This window comes from Python bivittatus, unplaced genomic scaffold, assembly GCF_059951505.1.
Source record: "Python bivittatus isolate LINGU-HERP-01145 unplaced genomic scaffold, Pbiv_v1 ctg000700_np1212, whole genome shotgun sequence".
NCBI lineage: Eukaryota > Metazoa > Chordata > Lepidosauria > Squamata > Pythonidae > Python > Python bivittatus.
In genome coordinates, this window is record NW_028277098.1 from 102,229,406 (window position 1) to 102,243,465 (window position 14,060).

Genomic DNA, 14,060 nt, shown 5'->3' on the forward strand with positions numbered 1-14,060 from the left:
ACACTAATCAGCTCATCTTTTATTTTCCAAAAGACAGAAAAATAAGCAAACTTGCTCTTAAAAGAGAGAGAGAGAGAGAGAGACTGGGTTCCCATAGCACACTAAACCCAGATTAATAAAACACAGCAGCTGGGTTCACACAATGTACGTTCCCATGGAAATAAACTATAATCTGGCACAAGGTGATAGCCAGGGTCGCACACCAGGTACATACAACGCTGGGATCTCACACTGTGCGCCACCATAAACAGTCCACCCTAATTTTAGCCCTGGTTTGGGCGTTGAACGAAGGCTGCACGTTCAATGCTTGATTGTGGAATTAACCCATTTGCTGGTTTCCCACAGCCACTGAACTCTAAATTGTCCAAGTGGTGTGCGCATATACTGTACTGAGCCCCCCCAAATCCAAACCAAGGTTAATCCTAACCAAATTTAGCCTGTGGGCCACATGCCTCTGCAGAGGGCAAGGGTGGAAAGTGACGTCATGCAGTCGTAGCCTCATCATACAACGTGCAATCATTTTCAGGGTTGACGTAATCAATACGCTGATGTAATCTGACACCACGTTGCATGGGACTTTACGGTGGCTTCTCCCAGACAGGTGGTGTGGGGCCCAGCAGGTGCGTGGTGGCTCCCCGTGGCTCTTGCTATTTGGTCAGTGATGAAAAGGCACACTGGTGCTTGCTACACACACCAACGTCTGGGTAATGGAAGCGGTCAGTCGAAAGGATCAGAGGAGAGGCAGCCGTTGCACAATCCCTGGTGGGCTTGGGATCTGCAGGGAATTCACCCCCCGGGCCAAAGTTTGCTTTTCCTTTCTTTAAAGGAGCAGGTAAGAATGAGCCATTAAACCCACAGGCTATCTGCAATCCCTGTTCTTAAGGCTGGAGAATGCACTTCATTTGGGTTTGGGCCAAACCCATCATCCCAAAAGCCAAGGTCCAACAGGTCGCGTGCACACCCACACAGACGCACACACACAGAGGAAGCATAAAGCAGCTTGGAAGGTACAGCGAGAAGTTTGTTCCCAAAGAATTCTGGGAGAGGTAGTTTGAGAAGCATGCTGGAAATTCGGCTGGCCAGAAGCCACAATGGTTCTCAGGGAAGGAGAGCGGACACCTCTTTCTCCTCCAGTTACTGTCTCCTGAGGCATCCCCTCTAGATGAAGCTGACTGGCCTTGGGGCTCCCCATAAATCACAGTTCTTCCCTGGGGGAAGATGCTCCACCTTGGAGTGGAAGAGGTGGTAGATCTTGCAGGCAGAACCAACATGCCATGGTTTGGCTTGCCTGGGAAGGTGACCCTTGAGCACCCGTGACTAGTCCAGCTCAATTCTTGGAACTCATGGACAAACCAAGAATAAGCCCTGCAGAGTTGGGGGGAGGGAGGAGGAGCTCAGATGCAACCATATCTTGCTTAGCAAAGTCATCAATGCCTTCCTTGATGGCTATGCTTCAGCCCAACCAAGTTCTATTATGGCTCTCTTCCTACAACATCTCGATTTTTGGAGTCAGAGAAAGAAACTTGAGGGAGGGGTTGTCCAGAGCTGTTATGGGGAGGATCCTGAGGCCAGGAGGAAGGACCAGATCTTGATGACCCCCAGTCTTGGCTGGGTTTTCAAACCCAACCAAGAACTATGGGCTCACATGACAAGGACCTTGTTTCGCCACCCTCAAAACCACTGTTCCATCTTCACAGGCTGTGGTTAAAATCAGCACGTGTGCGCACACACACACACACACACCCAAGTTGACACAATCCTGGGGTGCAGCAGAGGTGGAAAACCAACCAAAGCAAAGTCACCAAGCTTAGAAAATATGGTGGACAGCATTACAGAAAAGGGAGGCATCTTCCAATGTCACAAGGCCCTTGATGCAATGGGCCACATTTCTGACTCAGAGGGTGAAGGAAGACCCTCTGGAGCAGTGTTTATCAACCTCAGCAACTTCAAGATGGATGGACTTCAAGTCCCAGAATCCCCTAGTCAGCCTCCTGGCTGGAGAATGCTAGGAGTTGAGGTCTACCCATCTTGAAGTGGCCAAGGTTGAGAAACACTGATTAATCCAACCACCCTCCTAGTGCAGGTATCTGTCCTAAGCACAGTGGGCCACCTTGGCCTCTTCTCTCTGAGGCTACCCCCTCCTCCCCATCAGAAAGCATCAGTCCCATCCTGCAAATCAGCCTTTTCTTTGGCACCAGGGAAAGTGATCCCAATTCTCTGCAAAGTGTGGGTCCCTCAAAATTGGGCTCCAGGGGATGGGGAGCGGTTCTTTCAATCCATCCCTTCCAGTGAAATCGTGGATCCTGAAATCCAGCCATTGGATGCTGAAAAGGGAAGATCTACAATTGGGGCTTCCCCCCAGATCTCCTTCTCCAATCATCCAGGGGGCTCCACGGTCCTTCTCCAGACCAGCAATACAGATCCCGAATTAAAGGTGCAAAACAGCCCTCTTTAAGAGCAGGAAAGTTTGCTGGTGACCACCAAACTCCCCAAGGTTTCTTTGGCATATGCTACAATGCAAAGGGGAAAGGGGCATGGGCCCCCCCTCCCCACGTTTGGGGGTAAAGTGACATCTGCCCCATGGGAGGGCAAAGATGAAAGGTCCTTGTCCACCAAAAGGCACTTCCTAGGCTGCTGAGATACGGCGTCAAGGAGGCAAGGAACCGTCCATCTTCCTTCCATGCCAGACGCATTCCTTCTTCTGCACTTTCCCCCTCAAGGGCACTTCAGCTGGCTTCTTCTTGCAGTTTGTCCGAACTCTTTTTCCAGCTCCCCACTTCAGGAACCACTTGCTCTAGTCCCTGCACGCCAGGGGTGCTGACCCATAAGGCCTTGGGGACGGGGCTAGAAGCCAGCCAAGGATGGAGGAGGATTCCATGGGCGGTCAGCCTTTCGGCCGGATCCCTTCGCAGGAGGCACCGGATAAGGCACTGAGCTTTGGGCGAGAGGTCGTCTGGAACAGTGAAGCGTCCGCGACAGATCTTGCCAAACAGCGAGGCTGGCTTGGTATCCTGGAAGGGATAACAGCCCACCAGCAGTGTGTAGAGGACCACTCCCAGGCTCCAGATATCGGCTGCCTTTCCAGAATAGGAACCCTTGAAGCTCAGGATCTCGGGGCCCACGTATGCCGGGCAGCCGTGCTTGTCCACCAAAGCATCATCCAGACCGAGCAGCACCTGGGCATCTTCCAGATTCTCCAGCAGCAACCTGGACCTGGGCGAAAGGAAGGGGGAGAATCCAGAGTCAAAGATCAGCTCCTGAAAGGCTGAGCAGTAGCTGTTGGGAGTCCGTGCCCCTAATTCTGCAGCCAGAAAAATCTGAATTCTGCAACTGAAATGCATTAAAATGTCTTTTGAATCATTTTAAGCAATGGGAGGAAAATCCATGCCATCATTGTTGGTTATTGTTTATTGTTAGTTATTAAAGATAGTCTTCACTTAACAACCACAACAGGGTCCGCAAAATGTGTTGTTAAGCGGGGCGGTTATTAAGCAAGCCGTGCCCAATTTTACAACCTTTTTTGCAGCGGTCATTAAGCGAGTCACCATGTCCATTAAGCAAATCACGCAGTGATTCTGGAGTTGAAGTCCAGACTTCTTAAAGTTGCCAAGATTGAGAAACTACACTGCACTAGGCTGATTCATCAACGTGCAGTACCCTACAGATCAGGTTTGCCCATTGAGGTTAACCATCCCCAAGCAAATCAAGATTCAAAATAACCGAGTTTGCACGTGGGGTGAATGCGGCCACAAAGGCTTTCACTGACCCAGCTAAGCAAGTAGTTAGTTGAATGCAGCCATCAGCTCCTTGCTAGGGAAAAGAAGGAGCAGGTGGGTCAGTCCGTCACGTGGCTCTGCTGCCCACGTATGGGGGCACAGCTGCAACACACTAAGACAGAGGTGCAGCTCCAGGGCTCTCAGGCCACAGACAGCCCCCACCAACTTTCCAGGGTGATCTTCAGACCTCTGAAGATTATTACTTTTTTTTTTTTTACCAAATTCTAATTTTCTTAATATACGCAACTGGAAAGTACCAATAGCACAGCAAAACCTCATTCTAACGACGTTATGGAGAAGGAGGCACCCATTACGCGGGAAGATCCGTTGACCACGGAAGCGTGTCACCGTAGGGCTTTGTGTCGTTCTCATAATTACACCACGATGCCAATCATGTCACGTGCATCCGTATGTGCCATTGATGAAATTCATGTTATATCAAATTTAGACCCATTGTGTCATTTGGATCATGGTGTCGTGCTGCGAATGACACAATGGGCACCCTGACCTCCTGATGCAAGTGACCTAACTTGGGGCAAGTGGATGTAACCGGAGTCACTCGCATCAGGAGGTCAGGATGCAAATTTCATTTCTTGTCCTGAATGTCATAAAATTAAAATACGTTTAACAGCCTCGTCCAGACCTCCTTGGATGAACAGGCTTGTTAGTTATTCCAGGGAGAGGCTCAGAAAGAAATGCAATCTATTTGATCTAAATCTGCTAAATGGGAGGTCTGCTAAGGCGACACTTCCCTGCAATGATATTTAATTTTAATAATGTTTAAATGTAAATGAACTCAAATCTAGTTTTGTCCTGCAACTTTTTTGGCCTAAGAAATAAGCAGGCAGGGAAATGAAAGAAAGAAAGAAAGAAAGAAAGAAAGAAAGAAAGAAAGAAAGAAAGAAAGAAAGAAAGAAAGAAAGAAAGAAAGAAAGAAAGAAAGAAAGAAAGAAAGAAAAAGAGAGAGAACTGTTTTTCTCCGACTCTCACCGTTCTCTGTTAGCAAAGACAAACTTCCTCAGCTTGATGTCCCGGAGAACGATGCCATGTTGGTGACAGTGGGCAACTGCTTCAGCCATCTGTTGGAAGAGAGCGACAGCCTCCAGCTCTGGCACACGCTTGCGCCGTCTCACCAAGTCATGCATGTTGTCCTTCCCGGGCTCCAAAAAGACATAAACGTTCTGGTCTCCAACAATGACCTCAGTCACACGGGCAACGTTGGGGTGCGAGGGGAGAGCAGCGTATGGAGCCATCACCTCTGGGTAGCTCTTAGCTGGATAAACCTAAAAGGGAAGAGGAAGACATGAGGAAAAAACCCAACCATAAGTTACTTCAGTTTCAGAAGATCTCTAGGACCAAGGGCGTGTGCAAGACAACTCAGCCGGGGTCTGGGACATACCGTGTCAGCTCAAATTATACATGGGCTACCAGAAAGCCGGATAAAAGTTCCATTCCAGACCACGATCTTCTCCATGTGCATGAACTGTACCCAGAATGGGCAACTCGCGGTCCTCTAGATGTTCTTGGGCTCCGATTCCCATCAGCCCCATGCCATGGATCAGTGAGGAAGGAAGTCATGGTCCACCAAACATCTGGAGGACTGCAAGCTGCCTGTTTCACCTGGTATTAGGAGGCACATCATTGCCAACCCGAAGGTCTCATTGAGTCTTCAGAGTGTTTGATATGCCTGTCCTCCATGTTCTTTTCTAGGAGTCACCACAGGAGAATTTTGAAGTGGTCCATCTAGGGACTGATCAAGTTCCTGCTTGTGGAACAGCTCAAACAGAGTGAGGGCTGAGGGTCCCATTTCATGCTAAGCTATCCTGTGGATCATTTGGTTTGGGCTCAACGTGTTGTGTGAATCCAGCTGCTGTGGTTGGCAAACTCCAGTTTATGGTTAAATGCAATAGGTGAACCCAGCCAATTGTGGCTAATTCAGCAGATCATGGTTTAAGACCAGAGTTCAATCAGTCTAAGAGCTAGAGGCAATTTCACACAGCCTGTGTTCAAATGGGGAGGGGCAAGACTTGCTTGCTGGATAGTTTTCAAGGATTAATAAGTGTTTGAAGCCTCTGCAAGGCCTTGGTTTGCCCTGACCACCTTCAAAAACTGCATGAAAGGGCAAAAATGTTGACACTACCAATTCTGGTCTCCGCAGATTTCAAAAGGAACATATCTTTGCAGATAGCAAGGAGCCCATGGGCTGTAACTTTCTGCATCCATAGTTTAAAACTAGCCATGGGTTAGCAGAATGTGCAAAATATCTTAGAGTCAGGCCAAGCTGCTGAATAAGGGTGGTACATGTGCTATGAACCTCTCTGAGAAACTGTAAAAGCTGAAGGCAAAAAATCAGGGCGAGTCTGCTAGCCCCTTTTCCAACTCACAAACTTTATTCAAAGGCTGCTGCTTTGATTTTTTGCCTACCAAGACTAGCACAGCTCTCCTCCTCCACTGTAAAAGCTGAAGGTATATAAACCCTTGCACACACCAGCCCAAAACTGATCCTCTCAAAATTACCACTTTAACTCAGTTCCCAGAGGGGAGGGGTTTACTAACAAGGATGAGAACAGTTCATCTGGTTTTCTGCTCCCCCGCTTAACTCCCCGCAAACCAAAATGGGCCAGATACTTTTAGCCCTGCCTCTCACATGTCCTGTACACCAGGGTTCCTCAACCTTGGCAACTTTATGACGGGTGGACTTCAACTCCCAGAATTCCCTAGCCAGCCTGGCTGGCTGGGGAATTCTGGGAGTTGAAGTCCACCCATCTTAAAGTTGCCAAGGTTGAGGAACCCTGCTGTACACAATGACACGAAAAGGACAACATGACATCCCTAGGCAAACTCCAGTCTTTTGCGCTTGCGTCCCATCATTCAACGCACGTCCGTAAGTCACGGAGGTTGCACTGCCATGTCACAACGCCTCACCCGCTTCCATTGACATCCCATCTCAGAAGGAAAAGGTGGGTGGTGAATTGCAGCCCTCCGCTGCCACACAGACAGGCATTCACGGGATTATGGCATCAGATTTGGGGACTCGGATGAAGATCATGCTTGTGCAGGAAGATTTACACCCTCAACAGTTTGTATAAAACACTTTGGTGTGTGCCAGAACACTCTGTTCGTGGTGGCCACCTCAGAACAAAGAGAGGCTAATTTCAACACCAAATAGCTGACCTAGTTTCTACATGTGACCATCAGCTCATCGGGGCACGGACGTTGCTCCAGAACTGTCACATTCCACAGCTGTCTTGTGAATTATCAATAGGTAATTATTTCTGGCTGCAACTCCTGTCCACCTCGCTTTTCATTATTCTGTGCAACCAAAAATGTATATAAGCTCCTCTCTCTGGATCTCCCTATTAACTAATGATGTGAACCAGAGTCCATAAAAGCTGAGGCCACAGCAAACCCCTTGGGTTTGTCAAAAAAGCAACTTCACTTTGGGGAATCGGGGGGCAGAAGCGAATTCCTATACGCTGAATTACTCAGGCCCTGCTTAACCTAGTTTGTGAAATCGCCCTTTGGGGGGGGTTCCACAAACATAGGCTAGCCACACAGGCTGGGTTTCCACAATAGAATGCAAACGAATAACCCAGGGTAAAATTCAGATTAACTTAGTTAAACATGTGGCACAATTGGAGCCATAAGCTGATTCTAAACAGGCAGTCCCCACCATGTGCAAAACTATTTCGGAGCGTGCCCTCTAGCCCAGCCGCCTCCTACCTTGCAGGTAACCTCTGCCTCGGTGTGTCTGTTCACAGCCCGGTAGCAGCGCCCACCTTCCGTGGGCTCCAGAAGGATGTAGGGGCCAATGTGAGCGATGGTCAGGCCCTGGTCCGCAGCCGGTGGGCAGTGAGGCAGGGGCTGGAGGCAGGGCGTTGGCCCCAGCACCTTGTCCAGACGTGGGCGCTTGGGCGCTGGGCTGCCCGCTTTGGATGCTTTGTCAGAGCGCAGCCGCCTTTTGGGCACATGAGCCTCCGCAAGAGGCTTTTGCACAAGCAGGCTCATCTGGAAAGAGCGCAGGGGAGAGGAAAGAATTATTTATTTATTTGTTTGTTTGTTTGTTTGTTTGAGCAATTTATATGGCCGCCCGACTCACCCGCAGTGACTCCAGGCAGCTTACAGAAATAAAACCCCAAATACAAACCCACTACACCCCCACCCCCCAATATTAACTGAATTAAGTTCAGTTCAAGGCGTTTCAAGTCAAAGAAAGTCACAGCTGGCCAGGATTCAGTTCCCATTCCTAGCTCTGGGTCTGGTCCCTGGGATAATGAGTCCTTCCCTAGAAACTGAGACCAGGAAACTGGGACATCTCCGTCTCCTTCCTTCGCCAAGAACCATGCACAGAATCAAAGGGCTGAAAGCAATCATCCAGTCCACCCCTTCTCAGCCAACGCTGCTAGGTGTGTTGTAGCTTAAAAGCTTAAAAGCCCCTCGCCTAACCCTTCCTCCTTCCAGCTAGTTCATTTTAATATTAACAGGCTAAATCAAAGGTACCCACAGAAGAGAGGACCAAACTACTACGATGCCCGAAAAGCTCATACAGAAAATGCAGTGAGAAAAAACCCACAACAGTGATGAAAAATGACAGCAGTGATCAGCACCAAATATTGGTCTCTCCCACCCCAGCTTCCTCAAACAGGACTGGAAGCTGGTTCCCCTCCTGCAGCTCTGCCAAGGAAAAGACCTGACCCCATTTGCTCTAGAACAGCATTTCCAAAGCTCAGTAACGTTAAAATATGTGGACTTCAACTCCCAGAATTCCCCAGCCAGTTTGCTGGCTGGGGAACTCTGGGAATTGAAGTCCACACATCTTAAAGCGTGCTGGTTGGGGAATTCTGGGAGTTGAAGTTGCCGAGGGTGGGAAACACTGATGGCCCCAAGGTGACCCCAGCCCCCATGTGCCAACAGGGCTGCAAGAACAGGAGCGATGCAGAGCTTGGAGCAATGAGGCTCCCGTACAGGAGAAATCTCCTGTAAGCACCCCATCCCTGACTTCAGACATTTTTGCTAGACATTGCTACTACACTTTAAAGCTCTTTTTCGTAATGCCAGTTCATTTTGCAACCCAAAGATCCACATTTTTTCTGCTATTGTTCCCTTCTTCAGATGAACACTGTTCTGTCTGGTATTACAGGTAGTCCTCGTCTAGCGACCGCAATTCAAACAGGCAACTCGGTCGTTAGGTGAAAATTACACGACTGCAACCACGCTTACGATTTTATTTCAGTTTTCCTTTGCTTCTTGCTACTTCCTTCAGCTGAACTGGGGTTCTTTCTTTTTCTCTTTGGGGACCTCTTGGTATGCGGTAAAGAAGCAAGCGAAAATAATAGTCACAAATGTGAGGACTGGTCGCGAAGTTGTTTTTTTAAGCACTGTCATAATTTCAAACGGTCGTGAAACAAGGCAGTCGCTAAGTGAGGACTACTTGCAGTCCATTACACTATCCTGGGCAATGCATTCCAGATCCTAATTTTGCCTTGTGGGAGTCAACCATGGTCCAAGCCAAACACCGAAGATAGCAGTGTCTGTTTGCTCCCCACAGCCTATGATCAAGGAGGTGTTGTGTGAGATGATGGTGTGAACACCAGCATTCATCCTCTGGGCATGCAACGAGTGTGAGTCAAAGCAGCCCCTGTGTCAGAGGCCAGAACGGCTGAAGAGCAGCTCTCATAATGCAGGAAGTTCCTGAGTAATCTTACACAGAGAAGGCAAAATGCAAATCCACTTATAACCGCTGTTTAGAAGATTGGAAGCTGGCTCTTCGTAATCTTTTCTTTCTCTTCCCCCCCCCCATTCTCTTTCTCTTTCTCTTTTTTTCTTATTTTCTTTCTCTTCTAGCCACCATTTTTCTTGCTTTCCCTTATCCCTTCTCTAAAATTTGTATTGTTTTTATCTTGTTAAGAAATGTCTTTCATGAAAATTATAAAAAAGAAAGAAATGGCTCCCAATAAACCCCGAGCCCAGCGGTCCCGGGCAGCCAGGATGATGCCCGAAGACGTGCAGCATATATTAAAATACCCGAGAGGGTTCAGCAACGGGGGCTGTTAGTGCTGCAGCAACGGCTGATGCAAAGAGACAGCAAGTTCCTCCGTTGTCTGACTCAGGAGACTGAGTTTCCTGAGAAATAGTTCTTTCAAAGTTACAAGGAAAGCGCTCTGTACGTGCTCAGAATCCCCCTTTCTCTTATTCGTTCAGCAATGTTGGGGCCTAGGCTTTTATCTCCCTGTCCTCCCTGGCACTTAACTATAAGCCTCTGCTACGTACGGCTATAAGAGCAAAATGCAATCTTGGTTTTCCTCCAGGGCACGCCATTCAGACCTCTTCCCTGGACCACATTTAAGAATAAAAATCCACATTTAAGAATTAAAAAATCCACATTTAAGAATCAAAAGAACATCTGGCATTTGTCTAATGCAGTGTTTCTCAACCTTGGGAACTTTAAGATGGGTGGACTTCAATTCCCAGAATTCCCCAGCCAGCCATGCTGGCTGGGGAATTCTGGGAATTGAAGTCCACTCATCTCATGCTCATTCTTACAATGCTCATTCTTACAATGATCTTGTAAGATAGGATTAAATTTACAAAATAACATGCAGGAGGCCTCGCAGAGTCAGTCAGGTGTAGTGGTTAAAGGCCCTGGACTGGGAGCTGAGAGACTCGAGTTCGAGTACTGCCTCGGGCACGAAGCCAGCTGGGTGACCTTGGGCCTGTCCCTCTCTCCCAGCCTGAGGAAGGAGAAGGCCAAGACAAACCCCTTCTGGAAATCTTGCCAAGAAAACTTTAGGTCCAGGTAGTTTGAAAAACCCTGCTTTTGTCCAATTTCATGGAGGATCCTCCTGGTTCAAAGTCACCTCTTGGGGCCAAGCTCACACTTCACATCCTTGCCCAACAGGCTCCCTTCCCCTCCCATGTCAAGCCAGAAATAAAAGTAAAAGTAAAAGTCACTCCAGTCCAGCTTGACACTGGTGACTCCACAGCAACAGTTTGATAATAGCCTTAGCAACAATACAGAAGTGGTTTCCTCTGGCCTTCTTCCAGTCCAGTATTTGGACTTTCCAGTTGACCCTACAGCGCTAGGTTACCTGGTGGCCTCCCATCCAAGTACCAAACAGAGGTAGAGTTTAATTCCTGGTGACTTCCGTGCCCACGTCCATGGATTTTTCTGGACAGTCATACAGAAACAGCTACCGTTTTTCTGGGAGGGCTTTTTGACTCCCCCGTCCACTGTGAGTTTTGGGCTAAGGGAGGCCCCTCCCTTTTACCTCCGTGGTGGAAAAGAAGCATCTGTTTGCATGCAGGTGTTTTGACCCTTAGGGTGCTGCCTTCCCCATTTTGCTACAGCATCTTCTGCCCCTCATTGGTGGGGCCCAAGGCGCATGGGTGGACGGCACGACAGGCAGCTGCACCTCCTGGCGCTCCTGGCAAGGATGAGCAGGTAGCTCTTCCAGCAAGGCAAAGGGGGAGCCTCACGGCTTTCCCTGATTTCTTACGTGGCTCCTTCCAGGTTTCCCATCCAAAGCTCTGGCAAGGTGGTTGGTCAAGGCCAGTTTAGGTGGGATGAGTCACCCAGGCAGTGGTGCAAGAGGCTGGCAAAGCCCCATGCATTCAGTCACCTGGGGCGAGTTCATGACCACCTCCAGGTGATCAGAAAGACAAACAACAATCAACCGCGGCGTGCACAGCAATTGACCCCCAGCAATTTTCTTTACAAAGTCCCTGAGTGTCATCCATGACTAACAAAGATATGCTGGAGAACGGATTTTTATCAGCTATTTGCTTTATTGGCCTCGATTTGCAGAACTGGTTTAATCCCTCTCTGTGGTGCCCTGAAAGCCAAGATCCCGGTTTGGCCTGCCCTTTGCCTCTTCCCGGTTGCCGAGTGCGCTAGTCCAGGACAACAGCTAGCCCCTGTGAAGCAACCCTCGAGTCAGCCCGGCCAGGCCCGACTTCTGCGTCTCCTCGCCCACAGGAGCCACGACTGCTCCCCGTGAAGGAAGCCAGCACATTCATCGGCAAGTCACTGGTGATGCGTTCCTGAGTGATGTGCCTGGGCTGAATCAGCAGGTCCAAAGGGTTCCTGTTCCACCTCGGCGGAGCCATTTGTCCGGGGAGATGGCTGAGCAGCCCCATTTTCCCTGCCCTGACAATCTCCTGGACTCCCAAGCCCATCTTTAGGATAATGCACCTGCGGCGCTTATACGCTTTCGCTTTCGTCTCAGAGAAACACTCCGGGAGAACGCGAGGCGAGGGGGGATTTCTGCGTCTCTCAGAAACCGAGTCCTCCGCCGGAGATCAGCCTCCTCCTCCCCTCTCCTCGACCCCCCCCCCCTTCAATTTCTAGCCCCACCGAGGCTCAACCTGTAGAGCTCATGCTTTCTGCTGTTAGGAGGAGAAAGGGGTCCCAGCGCGCTACGTGCGCCGATGAGGAGGGCAGAGGCGGCTGAATGAAGAGGGCGCCTCTGAGCACGGGCAGAGGGGAATCGCTTCGGCTCGCTGTAGCAAAAGACGCCGGGGGGTGGGTCTTCGTGCACGGGGTTAACGAGCACAGGGATCCCAAGACCGCAAGGACGTGCGAAGTGGCCGGCCCGGGGCACCGGGGACCGGGGACAGAGGAGGGGCTGGGAGAACCCCCCCCCCCCGCTGCTTCCACGGGCGCTCCCGTCGCCCCGCCGCCCCGAGACGCAGCCCGGGCCGGGCCCCCCACCCGTTTCCTCCCCGCTCGGCGCGCCGTCCCGTACCTTTGCGCCGGAGGCAGCGCGCCGTCCTCTCCGGAGCCGTTCGCGGCCGGGGCTCCTCCGCTTCCTCCGGGCGCCTTCCCCGCTCTCCGGAGGAGCGACCCAAGGCGCCGGGAAGACCCTGCGCGGGCACCGGCCCGATGGCAGCTCAGCGGCGGCGCGGCGCCCAGCTCCGACCGAGCCAGCGAGCGCCTTTGTCTGCGCCCCGCGCGCCCGCCGCCTCTGCCCGAGCTGCCGGGGATGATGTAACCCCGGCCGCGGCGGCCGCGGCGCCGCCTCCCCGCGCCGCCCTCCGGCTCTGGCTCCGGCCCCGGCTCCGCCTCGCGGCTCCGGGAGGCTGATGCTGCCGGCCGCGCAGATTGCACCAGGGCCGCCCGGCTCCGCCCCGCGGATTGCAGCCCGATTGCGCCAGTGGCTCGCGCTGGCGTGGCTGGCGGGGGAGGGGGCGAGCGGGCGGGGGGCCGCGGCTGAAGCCCCCCCGCCTGGAGGGGGCAGAAAGGACGAGCGGCGGCAGCCCCTTGGCCGGATCGCTGGGTGCACCAGACTCCAACTCCCATGCCACGCCAGGCCGCCTGCCTGGGGATGATGGGAGGAATGGTTCTCCACCTGGTCGGGAAAGGCCACCTCCGTTCCTCAGAAAGGAGGGGGGGGAGGGCTGGCTGGGCTTGGACGGGGGGTGGGCGAAGGCAAAGACCTCTGCACGTGCTTAGAGGCTACCGGAGGGGGAAATCCCTGCGAATTCTCAGAGAAAGCCCGAGGCTTGTAAAGGAGAGGTCCGGGAGCTGAACCCTGGAACTGGTTTAGGAATCGAATTAAGCTTGGCTTTTGGGGAGGGGAGAAATAGGAAGGGGGAGGGTGACAAGGGAAAGCGAAAGCCCAGCAGGGTGTCACGACGGACAATCTTTCTGCCCATCCCTGGTCTTGAGATCAGACCAGGGGCGCCTGGTTGCGTTTGTCTGCACGGAGATCCTAAGAGCCGAAGGGCCGTGCGCGGCTCGCAAAGCTGTCCGCTGCCTGAGGAATTTTTTCTGAAATTGAGAAATTGTCATTTAAGATCTTAGGTAGGTAGGTAGGTACGTAGGGAGAGAGAGAGAGAGAGAGAGAGATTTTTATACATTACAGAACATCAGTTTTCATGGCTGCTATTTATTGGTGAAATGATAATGCTGAAACATCAGGACAGACTCGTTATGGGAACACTGGCCAGACTCTCTCTAGGGCTCCAAAGACCTCTCCTCCGTCTTCCCCAGGAGATTTTACTGGCAGGTCTCCTGCCCCCCACCCCTCAAATATATCATGGGGCCTGGGGGTCTTTGGAAACCGCAGACATTCTTAGATGGCTCCACTACGATTAATATTCTCTCTCTCCATGGGGTTTGTGTATTTTAACATTTAAAAAGTTTAAACTTTTTGATGATGTTGTATTTTAATAATCACTTTATCTCTTATCATGATTGTTTTTTATGTATTTGTTGTTTTATTTAATTGTTGTACGCTGCCCAGAGTTGCTTTGTATGAGATGGGCTGCTATATAAATGTGACA

General features: G+C 50.9%; 1 protein-coding gene across 1 annotated transcript; it reads right to left on the reverse strand.

The window, feature by feature from the left end:
- Nucleotides 1–6: 6 nt before the first annotated feature.
- TRIB3 (tribbles pseudokinase 3) lies at nucleotides 7–12,806 on the reverse strand. Its single transcript, XM_088153822.1, has 4 exons — nucleotides 12,521–12,806; nucleotides 7,500–7,784; nucleotides 4,767–5,059; nucleotides 7–3,213 (listed from the first exon to the last, which is right to left on the reverse strand). The coding sequence occupies exons 2-4, from the start codon at nucleotides 7,782–7,784 to the stop codon at nucleotides 2,727–2,729; spliced, it is 1,065 nt and encodes a 354-aa protein (XP_088009948.1). The 5' UTR covers nucleotides 12,521–12,806; the 3' UTR covers nucleotides 7–2,726.
- Nucleotides 12,807–14,060: the final 1,254 nt, after the last annotated feature.

What these genes read in the sequence shown, in the direction of transcription:
- TRIB3 (XM_088153822.1), bottom strand. Translation starts at nt 7,784, where the DNA reads ATGAGCCTGCTTGTGCAAAAGCCTCTTGCGGAGGCTCATGTGCCCAAA. An exon ending in AGGCAGAGGTTACCTGCAAG is followed by an intron (nt 5,060 to 7,499) that starts GTAGGAGGCGGC and finishes CTTCCCTTTTAG; the next exon opens with GTTTATCCAGCTAAGAGCTA. An exon ending in GTCTTTGCTAACAGAGAACG is followed by an intron (nt 3,214 to 4,766) that starts GTGAGAGTCGGA and finishes CCTTTCGCCCAG; the next exon opens with GTCCAGGTTGCTGCTGGAGA.